Raw genomic sequence first — 15,267 nt, forward strand, 5'->3', positions numbered from 1 at the left:
GCGACAACATCCGGTGTTACGCTGCTACAGGCTAGCTTGATGGGATAAACTTCAAAATTTGTACTTCGAAACACAGTAACGTTTAAAAAAAGGTAAAACATAATTATACTTTCGATTTATGTGTGACACAAAGAGTTGAAATAAGTTTACAATTGAAATAAAAGAAATTAGAGATATTTATCAGAGTTTAACAAAAGTGATCACCTAGCATTTAGTGTCTATTAAAAAATATTTTTACCAGAAAGGTTACAGTTTGACATGGCTACGTTAGATTTCAAGTCAGTATTTAAAATATTTTGTTTAAAAAAATGTAGATTTTTTTACTCTTTCCCTGATAATTAAATGACTTATTTTCCCCTATTACCTCTGCAGGCCTGTCAGTGGTAGATGTAATATTCCTAAAAGTAGAATTAGAGGCTATAGTCTGGTCAGGTCTGTTATGATCTAATTATTTATGTGTTCTTTAATTATTTAAGCTCTTCTGAGACCTAAATACATTACTCCAAATGCATTTTACTCTAAAGTTGCTTAAAAAGTAGTATGGGTGGTGGATCCTTCAATTTGTCAGACCCACACATAGAAGAAGGCTTAAGTCTTTCCTTTTGTACCAGGCCCTAGCACTGAGCCTGTCTCTAATTTGTCATTTTACTGCACATCACCAGTATTAAACCAGCATATACTTTAAAAGCTGCTTACCACATTTCCTTATGTTTTGCTCTTGTCTCGTAGGTCCTTGTACATCATTGCTGTCACTGGCCTGCTGCCTTGGAGAGAACAGTCTAAGTCTGCTCTTTGTAAAATCTTGATATGACATTTGTACAAACTGGCTCTGCAACAATAAAAATGATTTTAAAAATGACAGAGCTCCAAAGTTGTAGTAGAGTGTGAAAAGAAGATGCCAAACCAGCTGAATTCAACATGAATTTTAATACAACAGGTGCCTGGATGTAAAACACACAGTATCTGTATAATTTATTAGTGCTTCTGATCAACATTTCTGGCATACTGCACATATTAACAATCCCACTCAGCAGTGACATGAAATGTATTTACAGACTTTGAGAGTCACAAACAGTGAGAGAGGACTGTATGATATACGCCCTGCATTCTTACACGTGGACAAATACACCCAGCACACACAACTCATCTATTCACCTGCTCTAAGGCCGTTACAGGAGGAGTTCCATGATTGTGGCTAGTGCAAAAACAAACATTTTAAGCTGCTGACAGAAACTCATCATCTTTAAAGTGAACCTGCTTTTCAGTATACATCCTTCACACCAAGAAGAACTCATGCCTTCTATTAAACCATACAATTGTTTTCATATTCATTCCATGAGACAATCTCTCAGCAGAAGGTGCAAATGTTAAAAATGGCTGCTACTCTCACCTCCAACACAGCAGCATCTAGACAACAAAATGAGCTGCCCACTACACAATGTCACATTAAGGAATGATTTATTTATCCATTTTAAGGTTCACCTGAGTGACTTTTTATAATATACTTCATAATAAACTCCTCAAAACAACTTAGTGATATTTGGATCTACAGTTTTCCCTGTGTGTTAGATTTAGCGCCATCTAGTGTGAGGTTTTAGACTGCAACAAAATGACATCACCTACAGTCTTCACATCAGAAGCAAATCCCCAACAATGAATCCTTACAGATATCAACGCCACCTGTAGGATAACAGCCTGACAGCTTTTAAAAGGCTTGGGCTTTGACATGTATGGAAGCCCTAAGTAGACATGCATCCTCACAGTGTAACGTGTCTGTAATGTCACATGATCATCATACACTGCAAAACCACAAAACAAACAAATAATCTTGACTAACCTCATCAGTGTGGCGACTCAGCATTTCGACGCTTTGTCCTTCTTAGTGAACAGCCTATCGGTTTTTGTTTTCTACACTGCCAGGAAATTATCCCTGTATCAAGATAAAACAAGTGTTGTTATATCGAAAGTTATGGCAGGAGAGCCAGCTCAGCTATCAGTTCTCATGATGACAGGAAAACGGGCATTATTCTGAGAAAGTAAGTAGAATCTCTGGGATGCATGTCAGCTTTGAACCCTATTTGATGGGACCTCAGGATGTGAGGAGAAACTCTCAGTTGATGGTTTTACAAATACATCATCACCGAACTTCCAGCCAGAGAAAGAAAAATTAGACAAAGACTAATGTATCTTTTCTTCTTTTTTTTTTTTTTTAACAAAGTGTTTCCATTGTTGTAAAACTGCAAAATAAGCAGAAGAGGAAAAGGGTGACTTAGGAAAAAAATTGGAGCACAAGCTAGAAAACAGGGTGATTATTTTGTAAACTCTGACGTTAAGTCACAATTCTGTTTTGTTTCCTTAAAATTCTGACTTTTCTCAAGATTCTGTGACAAAGGTCCAGATTCTAGGGTCCTGTGGCAAACATTTGAATTCTAGAATTCTGAGACAAAAGCCTAAAAAATTCAAATACCAGAATTCTGACTGAAGTCTGAAAAATTCTAGAATTTTGTGGCAAAAGTTTGAACTCCAAAATTCTATGACCAAGGTCCAAGGTCAAAATTCTAGAATTCTCTGGCAAAAAATCTCAAGTTTTAGAATTTGTGGCAAAAAAAAAAATTCTTGAATAATGTGACAAAAGGCAGAATCCTAGAATCTGCAACTAATGCCTGAACATTAGAATTGTAAAATATCTGGCTTTTCTTTTACTGGCCTTCCCTTCAAAAAAAAAAACATTTTTATGGCCATAATTTTTTCGGTAAAAAAAGTACACTTAAGCAAAACTTGCAAAAAAAAAACAGGAACCTCTCTTTGGAATCATGCTTGACTGGTCCCACTTGGGATATCGCACATATGGTGGGCAAGGACCCATTCCCTCAGTTAATGTAAATTCTAGGATTACAATACAGTCCTTTATATTTCTATAAGATTATCTCATTTAATTTGTTTTCTTTTTTAACACACTGTTCCTTTCATCAGAAAAATCTGGGGATTTTCTAACATTCTCTTACTGTCAACAAATCCAAGACCCAAACCAACAATGACCACACAGGTGAAGCCAATTCCTTCTACGCCACAAACTACGCCATGAGCCACTTTAATGCAAACAGTTTATTTATTTCTACACACTATGGCTTAATTAGACTCAGTCTCATGATGCTCCCACAGCCTAAATTTGAGATGAGACCCAATAAATGAACCATTTCTCCAACAATTCACTCCAGCCACAGTGCCAAGCTGCTTTAGGAACATAATTTGAAAAAATAATTTATGTATTTGTGACATTTTTTCAGGATAGACAAGAAGAGACAAACTTGTGGACAGGATTTGTTGACAGAAAGAATTAATGGATGGGTTGATTTTCATTTTTAGCCTGAAAAGGAGCAAACAAGAACTGGACAGCTCTTGATAAGGCACTCAGTCAAAAAAAACAGTCAGTTTCTCAGACAAACTGCAGGATGCCGCTCCTGTATGATTCTGTGCAAAATAAAAATCAACCCGCTGACTTTAATTTTAAGCACTAACAAACTTAGATCTGACGTTTCTCTGCGTTCGACCTCTGTGTCGGTTTGTTTCTGCCTGAGCTCAGCCCAGCTCAACCCAGCAGCGGTAATGTCTGAGTACATTCATCTCCCTAAAATCACAAAGTTACCTTTTAACAGAGGCATCTCTGCGGTAAGAGAGCATATTTTTTGCATAGGAAGGGTGTCAGGAAGCTAGCTAATCACATAACCTTGGTGAAACTCATCAGCAACCACGACTACTCATCAAAAAACAAAAAGAAAGAGAAATAATGTCTACTGTTTTGAGTTTGTTCCCTCTTTCACCTCTTTGGCCTTTGGTAAAGTTTTTGATCTTAAAAATCAACAACAGATGTCAGATGGTTAAAAGTGCCTTCTGTGGTGTCGCATGAAGAAGAACACAGCGAGCGCAGCGGCTCCAGCTAACACAGTGAGTATTCCAAGAGATGACACAGCAGACTCCTGCTCAGGTCGAGGGCTGGTGGGGCCGTTCATGTGACGAGACAACTGCAAGAGAACAAATAAAGTCATTCTCAAAGCTGATCTGGAGGGATTATAAAGAGGGATACATGTTAGCTGAGACAGATCAACAAAACGCCGCAAACTTTAATCAACAAAGTTTTAAAATGAAATTAAGTTTGCTCACTGTGTGGCAGCTGAGCACAGTTATCAGGAAATGATCCTGACAGTCTGAGAAAGTGGAGACGGATGTTGCCTGACACTACCCCAAATCACAAGTGGAACAAAGTTCAACACTTACAACTCAGAGAAACAGCTGATTTGGACATGGACATTCATCTTTGCTGTGAGTCATAGATTGTTTCATTAGTTTTGATCTTGCACCCTCCTCTTTCTTATGATAAACATTTGGATTTATTTAAGTAGAAATAAAATTGGAACGATTTTATGCTCCAACAACTTCCCAAAGAAGGACGGGAAAAGGATAATGGAATTAAAATTAGAGGTTAACTGGGGTTGAAATGTTGAAATTTAAAGGAAAAGATTTGTTGTTTTAAAAATAACCTTAGATTAAAGTTTTCATATGGTCCAATCAACAGACCCAAGCCATCAAAAATCTCAATAAGAGAAAGTGATTATTTTGAAACATTCATGACTCACCTTTTTCTGCACACGAAGCTGCACGTCCTCCCCCGCCGTCCGGAACAACTCCACCACAGCTCTATGCGTTCGATTCTCCAGCTGGACTCCATTTATCTGCACAGGAGTGACGAGAAAGAGCTTTACGTACCTCATAGATTTTTTTCTGTTCAGGTAATATTCTTAGATCGTTATTGTTGTGTCAAACAGTGCAGTTAGTTCCCAAAAGTTCAATATTTTTCCATATCCTCTTCAAGAAAGCAAAATTTTAACGTTTCTGGACTTGTTGCATTTGAGTGTTTCTGTCATTAAACCTGATAATTATGGTCCACGGCTTAATAAATCCTTAAGTCTTGAGCAAGAAGCCTGCCAAACATTCCACTAAAGGCTGGTCACCTTTATTACTGCTCTGATGCAGTTATTCATGAGTCCCTGCTAGTACCAGGTGAAACCATTGGGTGTAACTGACCAGATCTTTCAGAAGTTGGACGTATCAGATTTTTGTTTATTTTAATTAACCTTAAGAAATATTCTAATGTGAGACCCGTGATTTATGATTTTCAAACGCTATAAACCATGGCCATCAAAATAAGAGATAGAGGTTTGTGTTGTTACGTAACATTATAGAGAATTATCTTGCTTTATTCATTTCATGTCAGATGCACCTGTTTTTAAAATAAACAACATAAAACTAATTTGAAAATACTCTTCAACACTCTTGATGAATAGTGAATGTCTTACTGCCACTATTTTGTCCCCCTCCTGCAGCCTCCCGTCCAAAGCTGCAGCTCCATCTTCTTTAATTTTGGACACATAAATGCCACTGTCATTCATCACATACTGCTGATCCACACCCCCAACTATGTTGAATCCCAGACCTGTAAAAAAAAAATTAAAAAAAACACAGATGGCGACATGAGATAGAGTTTGGAGTAAAAATTCAATCTGCATATTTGTTTACTAGAGTGCACTCATAACAAGTATCTCAGTGGATCAAAGTACAGGAGAGAGCATTGGCAACAGTGCAAGTAAGTGTTACACATCGTAAAATGTTACATAACATAGTAAAAGGAGCTACAAACTGTGGATCCTCTGGCTTCAGGGGGTAAATTGTCACTATTTGACAGGCCGAGTAACTTTTAAACATGTTAAAAAGTGCACACAATGTCATAATATGAATTTATATGAGATGTTTAAGTTTAGACGAGGATAAATCCCTATGTCTCTATGGCACAAAACCACAAGACAGAGGGATACTTTGCTTAGCAAATTAGCCTTTAGCTCCAGGATACACATTCACTCTCATTTTCACTGCTACGTAGCAACTTAGCACGAAGCGCTAATGAGTTAGCTGTACGTCCAGTTACTCAGACGTCTTACCTGAAGGACCTCGCTTCAGCTCTATGGACACCACGTTGGATGAAGAGTGCAGGGAGCCATTCATTTTGTCAACACACCCGTGGGTTTAATGACAGCCTTCAGCGTAGAGATGACTGGGACAAACTATTTATCTGAAGGTGAACTCATTGAGGAGTTTCGTTTTGCTTCCTCGGCACCACTGAGGCTGGTTAGTGCTCCTGCTGCCCCCCTGTGGTCTGGGCGAGAACTGCAGGCCGACCTATGATTTACAACCCAATGTATGGAGCCGCAGAACAGCAGAGGGGTCACACCCTCTATGATGTAACTTACTCTTCTTGTAGTTTCACAATTTAATTAATTTCACGTTTTAATCATATTCCTATTTTTTATATTCATTGGTCAGTGCTTGATTTTCTTTTAAAGGGCTTTGTTGTAGTGACACCAATGTAAACAAGTATGTTTGGCAGAATTAAATTTACTGTTCAAGATGAATGCCAAAGCATAAATAAAGATTATTGTGCATTGTTAAAACGCAGGAAAACACATCTTTGATAACTCTATCTTATATTTAGAAATATTTCCTATTTTAGTGTTTTTGTAAATTGCTCTTTTTTTCTATGTAAACTACTTTGAATTTCTTTCCTTTACATTTTATAAACAAAATTTATTGGTAAATAATACTCCCATGATTTTTTTTTAAATATGTATATTGTATCATATTGTACACTCTTATTTAACATAAAAATGTATATATATATTTAACATTACATAATTTAACGACTGAAAAAATAATAGTTCTGGTGCTGAACCAGCTGCAAATTTGACATATATTTTTTCTACTTATATTGATAAACACTTAAAAACTCTAAAATTGTACAACATTTTCTGAAACTTGGAAGTAACACAGTAGAAATATTTCTAGCTGGTAAGTTTTTGAAGTATTTAAGTTGTTCTTTTAATACTGTATGTATAGTTTAAAAAGATTTGTGGGATTTTATGTCCCATAGACACCCACTCACTTACTGTGCATCTTATGATTATCTCAGAAAATGCTTTTCACCCTTGTCAGTGTTAGTTTGTTCATGATGCATGATATTGGTAACTTCTTTCTCGCAGTTTTCTTATTGGAAGTCTTCTCTTTTTAAAAAAAAAAATTAAGAAATAAAACATAACAGATGATGGACTGTGCATTCTGACAAGGAATAGCAATATATAAGAGAACAACTTAAACAGATGATCTTTTCATAATCTTGTGTAAAATAAAGAATGGCAACAGGGAAACTAGCGTTTATTATTGAACAGGCAGGCAGCTCATCAAAGTGTACAATATTTAGACTCAAACAGCTTTTCAGTCATTATTTATTTGATTGTTGCCCTTTAGTTATGACTAAAAACACTGTACCACTGTTCTCTTTGGCAACAAAACAAGAGCCCGTTAAGCTCTTCTTATATTCCTGTTTGAATGTAGAGTCACCTCTGGATCTGACTTCAACATGAAATCATGATTCGTTAATTCTAACTCGTCCTTCTAGTCTGAGAGGAGGGTTAATACTTGAGGGAGGAGCTCTGCGTTAAATAAAGACACTTCATTGTTAGCTGTAGGTCAGAAACAAGGCGGGGAAAGGAGACCAGCAGCACACTCTCATGCATTACAAAGGCTCATCAAGAATTAAGAACAGAGTAATAAACAGACGCGTACTGTAAACAAAATACAGCATTTCATTGGGCCTGCTCTTTTCATTCTGTATAAATTAATATTTCCTTCCTGGTTAAATGCATTTTATTCATTCACTACTCTGATACTGTCATGTCATAAAATCTACTAGATTTTGAGTGATTATAAACTGAAATGTCATCTGGTAAACTAAAAAAAAAAAGAGATTATAGTGTAGAGACCTGGATTAATTTACCATCTGCTCTGTAATAAATGTGTCAGGCGGGCAAAGATTGCACATCGCTGACTGTTGTGCCTCAAAAACTCCATCAGGGTGTCGTTGTGTGACCTCGGAGTTCAGCGTGTGGAATCAGATCATGTTAGGGGACGCGCTGTAGAGAATGATGTCCCCGACCACTCGCATCAGGGTCACCTCCTCAAGCCCGCCCATTCGGTGCTCATACTCCAGGAGGTGGTTACCGTCCACCGCCACTTTGTACATGTCCTCCTCCACCAGGATCTTCAGCTGCAGAGAGAGAGCGAAAGAGACACAGCAGGATCAGGATCAGGACGAGGAAGAGCTGTTTACCGTAAGGAAGGTCAAACATAGGAGGGAAGTCTGGGATTAAAGCTGAAAAAAACACAGGGAAGTAGAGTTTAATCCAGTACAAGTTAGCTGGCTATCACACTGCACTGCAAAAAATGGTCTAATTAAATTTAATTTGACTCGCATTCACCCGACTTGTCCAGAAAAATGTTTTCTATTTCAAGATAATTAAAGTTGATAAGTTTTTTATGTCTCTCTTGGTGTAGTGTGCAAAAGTTTTACAAACCACCAGAAGTCCCTAAAAGCTTCAAAGCTTCAATCTTTTTAGCTCAAAGCTTCGGTTTGAATCGCTGCTCAAGAGCAGAAAATCTGCTGGATCCAGCATTCATGACCATAAATGTCAGTCCCTATCATCATATCTGACCCTCATTCAACTGTAATCCCACCCTTGATGACATAATTGGGTGTTGAGTTGAGTTACCAAAGTCCAAGTCCTGATAAAGACGATAAAAGTGGTTTTCCAACAGCTCTGGTTGAATTCAGAATCTCTGTTGTCTTCAGACCTGCGACTGCTGATCTTTTTTGTAAACTACAAAAGTAATCACTTTAATTTCTTACTGGTAGAATAGTAACTAAACAGAAAAATCTTGAAATTCATTGATCTCTTATTCTTACCTAGTGTGTTTTTCTGGTTTCTTTGCTGCAAACTTAATTTCAAAATAAACATCTCCTTTCAATCCCCCTCATTGCCTACAGTTTTATGTCTGTGACATTTTACCTCAAAACGACGCCCTGGAGCAAACGGGAAGACCCCATCTCGCTCCTCTGGTCCCCAGCGTCCACCGAGGCAGGAATTCCTGACGATCGTATGTTCATGAAATCGAGGATTTAAGTGAAACACGACATCCGACCCTTTGATGAAATCAACTTGGAACCTGCAAAAAGAAACATTACAGACTACTGAGTGCTTTTGGAGTCTTATCTTTTTTAACTTATAACACCAAGTGTAAAATGTTGATATAAACAGATTTGGGTAGTTCACCAACCAATAAAACCTGACATTTGATTAAAAATAGAGTAGAAAATAGAGTCAGCCCTCTCACTGTAAGATTCACGCTGCTCTAAACTCTCCTTATTGGAGGGGGTGCTACGTTAGAGCAGAGCTACGTTAGTTTAACTCACTACGTGTCATGTCAACACCAAAAAAGAAAGAAAACTTACAGCTAAGGCTCTGATAAACTCTTCATCAACAAGAGCAGCACAGTTACCTGTCTCTGTCTCTGAGGTGTCCTGCAGAGTCTTTGGATCAAACCAACTAATAGAGAGGGGGTGGATGTTTTTTGAGTTTTCGATATAACGCTCAAGTACGGGACTTGATTGACTTTGAGAAATATTAGAGCTCACAGAAGCATGGTTAAAGTTTGGGGACAATCAGGATAAATCACAAGCCAGGAGAAAAGCTGGAGAAAGGGTTAAAAAAATGGGAGACTCCCTTCATATTAAGGAGTGTTGGCAGCCTGTCAGCACTCTCGATTGGTAAAAGTGAGTTCATGTATGACACAGATTGACAAAGACGAAAACTAAAGATAGAGGTGTCCCAGTTCGATACTGATATCGGATGTTGGTCCGATATCAGCAAAAAAACAAGTATCGTATTGGAATGCATCTAAAATCTCCGATATAAGCAGTTTCTGTTACCCATTGGTTAATAATAAATGGGTCAGTTTTTCCTCATACCTACTGTTGCTGACTACTGTTCTTTGTTTGAATATTATCACTTAATCAAGCATTTTCTAACATGACAGACATACTACAGAATAAGTAATAAAAGTATGCATGTTTAAAGCTGATATCGTTAGGATTAATATCGGTATCGGCCAATACTCAGTGCTGCAGTATCTGTATCGTATTGGAAGTGAAAATGTAATATCGGGACATCCTTAACTAAAGACATTTTCTTTTTCATTTAAGGATTCAAAAATTGCTTTTGTTTTCTTATTTTACCTATACAGCACAATTTCACATAACCTAATATAACTATTTACAGAGTGCTATATTCTTCTGGTTATCAGCACCAGCTATTCAAAATGTTTAATTTAGAGCATTTTACAACGGAAGAAAGTTGGTGGCCCTCTGACACATTTCAGGTTTCTCATGTGGCTCCTGGTAAAAACTGATTGCCCACTCCTGCAGTAAGCATTTGTGTACCCAGGAGACCCATTTCTGGACTTCTGAAAGTATACTGTTGACCCATTCTTGCCTAATAGATGATTTCATCTACCTAACAGTTGTTTTGATTTCATTGTATCTGGATTATGCTTATTAATTAATTATTCTTTGAATGGAACAGCTGGAAACTGCCTTTGTGGGTACAGTGATGTGCTGTTTTCACAGACAATGGTTTTTGAAGTGATTTAGAGCCCATGCGGTGACTTCCACTACAGAGCCATGTCTTTTGATAATGCAGGTTCACCTGAGGGCCTGAAGTATTGATTTCCATCTTTGTCTCTTTTGTACAGAGATTATCCTTTTTATTCACCGTCATATTTTGAATATGTTGATGATTTGTCTAATGGGGATTTTTTTTTTTTTGGGGGGGGGGGGGGGGGGGGGGGCATTACTCAAATTTTTCTTTTTTTTTGGCCTTGCCCAAATTTTTTTGAAGCTTGTCACTGGCATCAAACTTAAAATGAGCAGATACTTTTCATAAAACTACCAAATTTTGTTCAGTATAGATGTGTTGTCTTTGCATCTATTTTCAATCTACTATCAAGTCTAACTGATTTGCAAACCATCAAAATCTAATTTTGTAAGTATTTCAAAAAGCCTCCCAACCTTTTTTTTCTGAGTTGGGGTTGCATAATTTTTTTTTAAAACAGCAAAACTGGTTAATAAAAGTTTTCCCTACCTGTCTGCACCTGGAACGGGCTCCCCAACTATTGTGAGTACAAGTCGTGGCATAATTCCAGCATGAAGAGGGAGATCATACGGCATCATCTGCAACAAAAACATACATGTTACTGATCTAAAAGTATTGATTCTTTTGTAAATAAGTTAAATAAATGCAGAATGAGGAGTTAGGATTAACTGTGTTTATTCATGAAGCAAAAACAAATAAACAGAAACATTGTTTACTCTGTTAAAACATTCCCAGGGGCAGAAACTGTTCACATTTTAATACTCTGAACTGACAGCTAATACCATAAAGAGGGAATATTTAGTTAAACATTATACAAAACTTAAACCCTGCCCACATTCCCGATGAGTCAACATTCCCCTCCTTTAACTCAACATTCTTACAAAGTTCACAAAGATTAGACCAAAAAAAGACCAAAAAGGAAGTGTTAGATATTTTACTTCAACAAGGCATCAACTGAACAAACTGATGCAAAGTGTCTGAACATAAAAAAGATAATACAAAAGAGACAATGTGATGTGAAAACATCAAAGTCTAACACAATTGTGATTTATCAGATAATCTCATACACAATTCCTTTTTTTGTGTGAAAATTGTGATTAAAATTATATTGCACTTCATGAAAATAATACATTCCCCAAGGCAGGTGGAGCAGAAACCTTAACTGTGTAAATATTTTAACTCTTTGCGACATATTTTCAAGCAGCCCAATCAAACCGCGTGTTGATTCTGGAGGCGACGTCCGACGTCTCTGACTGAAAAGTGGAGTTCATTGGTTTCAGTTATATGGTGGATAATATCTGGGCTGAAAGACAAGAATACATTTTTCAGAACTACTTTTTGATATGTGTCCATTCTGCTTTAAGTTTGCAGTCCGCCAGAGCCCAAGATAAAGACAGAGGGAGAAAATCCAAAGGTGGACCGTGCTGAAATGTCACCATCCTGTTTATAATCCCAGTATAACCAGCATAATGAGGCACCATTCCCTGAGCACCACTTCCCAGTGCAGATACCAACAATATTACTAAAACAACAGTAATAATAACGTTTTAGGGAGTTGAACTAAGCTGTTTTGGTAAAATCTTGGGATTTTCAGCTCGACTGCTGCAGTCAGAATAATCCCTCTTCTCAGGAGCAGCATGTCCATTCACAAACTTTGTTCATTCCACTGTGATCAACATTTTAAGAGTCCTTTTTTGACTCAGATATATAATTTGAATGTTGTAACATCATGTCTCTGTCAATTAGACATTTAAAAGTATGGAACTTTAAGGTATCTCTGTTTGGAGGACATAAAGTGTATTTGAGTATAAATTAAAATCTTTATAACATAGCAGTAAAGATACGTAGTTAGCCGGATGCTATTCTCCACCCTGAACCCCAGAGAACACCACCTTCAGAGAGATGCCTGACTCCACACCAGAGCAGAAACACATCAGTAAAGAAATGCAGCAAGCAAGCAGCAAAATGTTATCTATAGAGGGATCTTACTCACCATGCCTCCTGGTGCAGCAGGCCCCCCATATGGGTCCATAGGCCCAGGGCCTGGACCAAAGGGGCCAGGAGCAGGAGGACCCCAGGACCCAGTGGGAATTGGGGGAAATCCTCCAGAATGGTATCCAGGGAAGGCTCCAGGACCAGCTGGAGGGGGGAATGCACCTGGACCACCTGGTCCGTACATCCCATTGCCCCCTGGCTGACCTCCTGGGAAAGGCACATTCGGATAAGGCCCAGGTGGAGCTCCGGGGCCAGAGGCAAATGGTCCTGCTGGGTAAGGGACAGGTCCCCCAGGTAGCTGCCCTGGAGCTCCTTCAGGTGGGTACTGCCCTGGGAACTGACCTGGGGCTCCAGGACTGGAGGGAAACTGCCCTGGAGCTCCTGGTGCAGGTGGATATTGTCCAGGTATCCCGGGTCCAGGTGGGAACCCACCAGGGGCTGATGGAGGTCCTGGGTATTGGCCTGGTGCTCCAGGACCAGAGGGAAATGGGAATTGCCCTGGTGCCCCTGGTCCAGATGATCCCCCAGAGTAGTCAGCCGGTGCAGAGGGCTGGGTAGGGGCTCCTGGTGCTGATCCGGGCCATCCTGGGTTTGAAGGAGGTGGGGGGTTGTGGCCAGAGGCAGCAGGGTTGGTGTTGCTTGTTTTCTTTGCCTGGCTCGGGGTGTCGTCTGCTAAAGCATCTGCCAGCTACAGAGACGGAGAGAAAGAGAAAGTGAACACTCCTAACACAGGAACGTTGGTATGATGTTATTCTGGAAAAACTTAGAAACTCACCGAGAAATCTGACATGATCTGAAATCAAGAAGGACAGGACAGGAGTGTTAGATTTATTCAGAAGTTATAACAACTAGCTAGGCTGTAACAAGCTGTCAAACAGAGGAGTGTACAGTATGTCACACAGAGGCTCTGAGTAATAGCACAGTAAATATTTCCATCCCCGTATGATGATGCATAAAATCCATCTGAGCTAAGTCTGAACAGCATAACCGCACTGACATATCATCATTGAAAGCCATACAGACGTTAAATTGACTTATGTATTAATAGAAGAACAGTTGTTAAGCCTTCTAGTTTACTGATGTTACAGTTAGCTGACAACAAAGCTAACAGCTGCTAACTGCAAGTTAACGTTCAGATGGCTAGCACCCCTGTTTATCTTTCCACGGTCTAAAAGTAGTAGAGATATGTTTCGTGTTACCCCGCCAGATGAAGAGGTCCTCTTTAATGAAACGTAAAACAGTGATTATTTATCCAGTCGCTAAGGCAAGTTGGCAAGCTAATTAAGCCTGCCGAGGCATAGAACTACAAGCTAACGTCAGATCACCTAACACAACTACAACTCTCGGAAACACACTCTGCGTTTACGTAACGTAGGACTAATCGGAATAACTCACTTTAAAGTGTTAAAATTCTCTCCGATTGGACGTTTTGAAAATGGGAGTTGAAAAATGGCACTAGATTAACCTTAACGCAGACCAAATGGTTAGTTTACAGAGCGGTAAAAACATTTTATCTTATCAATTTTACTTGCAACTTGCAGTGCAAGGAACGTAACTGTAAGTTAATATCCGCATATAATGCTTTTGCTCGCTTCGAAATTTAAAATAAAATAACCTGTTTTCATAATAAATGTATTCTTTACAGCGTGGTATTTTAATTGCATTTGCGTGTTTTTCACGCATGTAAAAGCACTGATATTCGTAGTGCGACCTCTGAGTTTGTAAATTCCGTACATTAATATGGTACCTGAATGCAACGATACATGCGCCTCTGGGATGACGTTTTTCTGAAGAGTGGGTGCGTTCCGGAAAAAAATCACACACCCAAATAATCTAAACTAGTTATGTAAACGCTTTTTTGAAAAAGCGCAAATCTCCAGTTTTGCAAGCAAAGAAATAGAAACGTGAAAACCGCTCTTTACACCACGGTAAACTTAACATTTGAAACTGACGGTAATGTGCTCACATCATGAGGTTTCTTGACAGAGCAGAGCTGTATGTGTTATAACACAAGGACAAAAAAGAACAAGTAAGGAAATACATATGAAATATAAACGAATAACAGAACGAATAATATACAAAGATGAGTCCAATAGAAGTTAACACATCCTACATTAATAAGATTTTTTTTCAAGAATTCTCCTATTCTGAATTGCTGTTTGAATTAAAAAGCATGGTCATATCTTAATTATACAGCCTATGGGCTAAAAATAGAAAAAAAAGTCATCTCCATAGTCACTCAAAACTCCTGCAATGAAGTTTTAGTTTGTGTCGATTTAGGGTCGCCACTGTAAACCAAGCTTCCTTCCATGCTTTAATGTTTCTTTCCTTACAAAAAAAAAAAAAAAAAAAAAAAAAAAAAAAAAAAAAAAAAAACAATCCTATGAGAAATGAGACACATAAGTGTAAACGTATTTAATTATGACCTTTAAGGGGCTTCCACACGTTTGTTTATAAATGTATTTATTTGGTTGTGACACAATAACACAAACAACACATTTTTGTTTTTCTTTCTTTTTATTTATTTTTTAAAATCATATTTTTGATTACTTTTGTAAGCTATTTTTTTTGTATTTATTTTTAAACTCAATTAAACCCGCATGGCAGCATTACAAAATATTTTAGGAAAGGAGAAACTAGATAAGAAGATAAGTCAGCAAAATATAAATACAAACTGATG

General features: G+C 38.1%; 2 protein-coding genes across 2 annotated transcripts; both read right to left on the reverse strand.

Moving 5' to 3' along the window:
* Positions 1-918: 918 nt before the first annotated feature.
* synj2bp (synaptojanin 2 binding protein) lies at positions 919-6,197 on the reverse strand. The gene is made up of 4 exons (XM_074692031.1): positions 5,994-6,197; positions 5,355-5,491; positions 4,635-4,730; positions 919-4,022 (listed from the first exon to the last, which is right to left on the reverse strand). The coding sequence occupies exons 1-4, from the start codon at positions 6,055-6,057 to the stop codon at positions 3,879-3,881; spliced, it is 441 nt and encodes a 146-aa protein (XP_074548132.1). The 5' UTR covers positions 6,058-6,197; the 3' UTR covers positions 919-3,878.
* A 1,054-nt stretch (positions 6,198-7,251) lies between these two features.
* On the reverse strand, positions 7,252-13,942 carry lgals3a (lectin, galactoside binding soluble 3a). The gene is made up of 6 exons (XM_074691277.1): positions 13,787-13,942; positions 13,363-13,380; positions 12,586-13,275; positions 11,082-11,170; positions 8,952-9,108; positions 7,252-8,152 (listed from the first exon to the last, which is right to left on the reverse strand). Exons 2-6 carry the CDS (start codon positions 13,375-13,377, stop codon positions 7,997-7,999), a joined length of 1,107 nt encoding a protein of 368 aa, XP_074547378.1. The 5' UTR covers positions 13,378-13,380; positions 13,787-13,942; the 3' UTR covers positions 7,252-7,996.
* Positions 13,943-15,267: the final 1,325 nt, after the last annotated feature.

Source organism: Halichoeres trimaculatus, unplaced genomic scaffold (genome assembly GCF_033239565.1).
Source record: "Halichoeres trimaculatus isolate MK-OKI-2021-1 unplaced genomic scaffold, fHalTri1.1 fHalTri1_scaffold_17, whole genome shotgun sequence".
In the NCBI taxonomy this organism is placed as follows: Eukaryota; Metazoa; Chordata; class Actinopteri; order Labriformes; family Labridae; genus Halichoeres; species Halichoeres trimaculatus.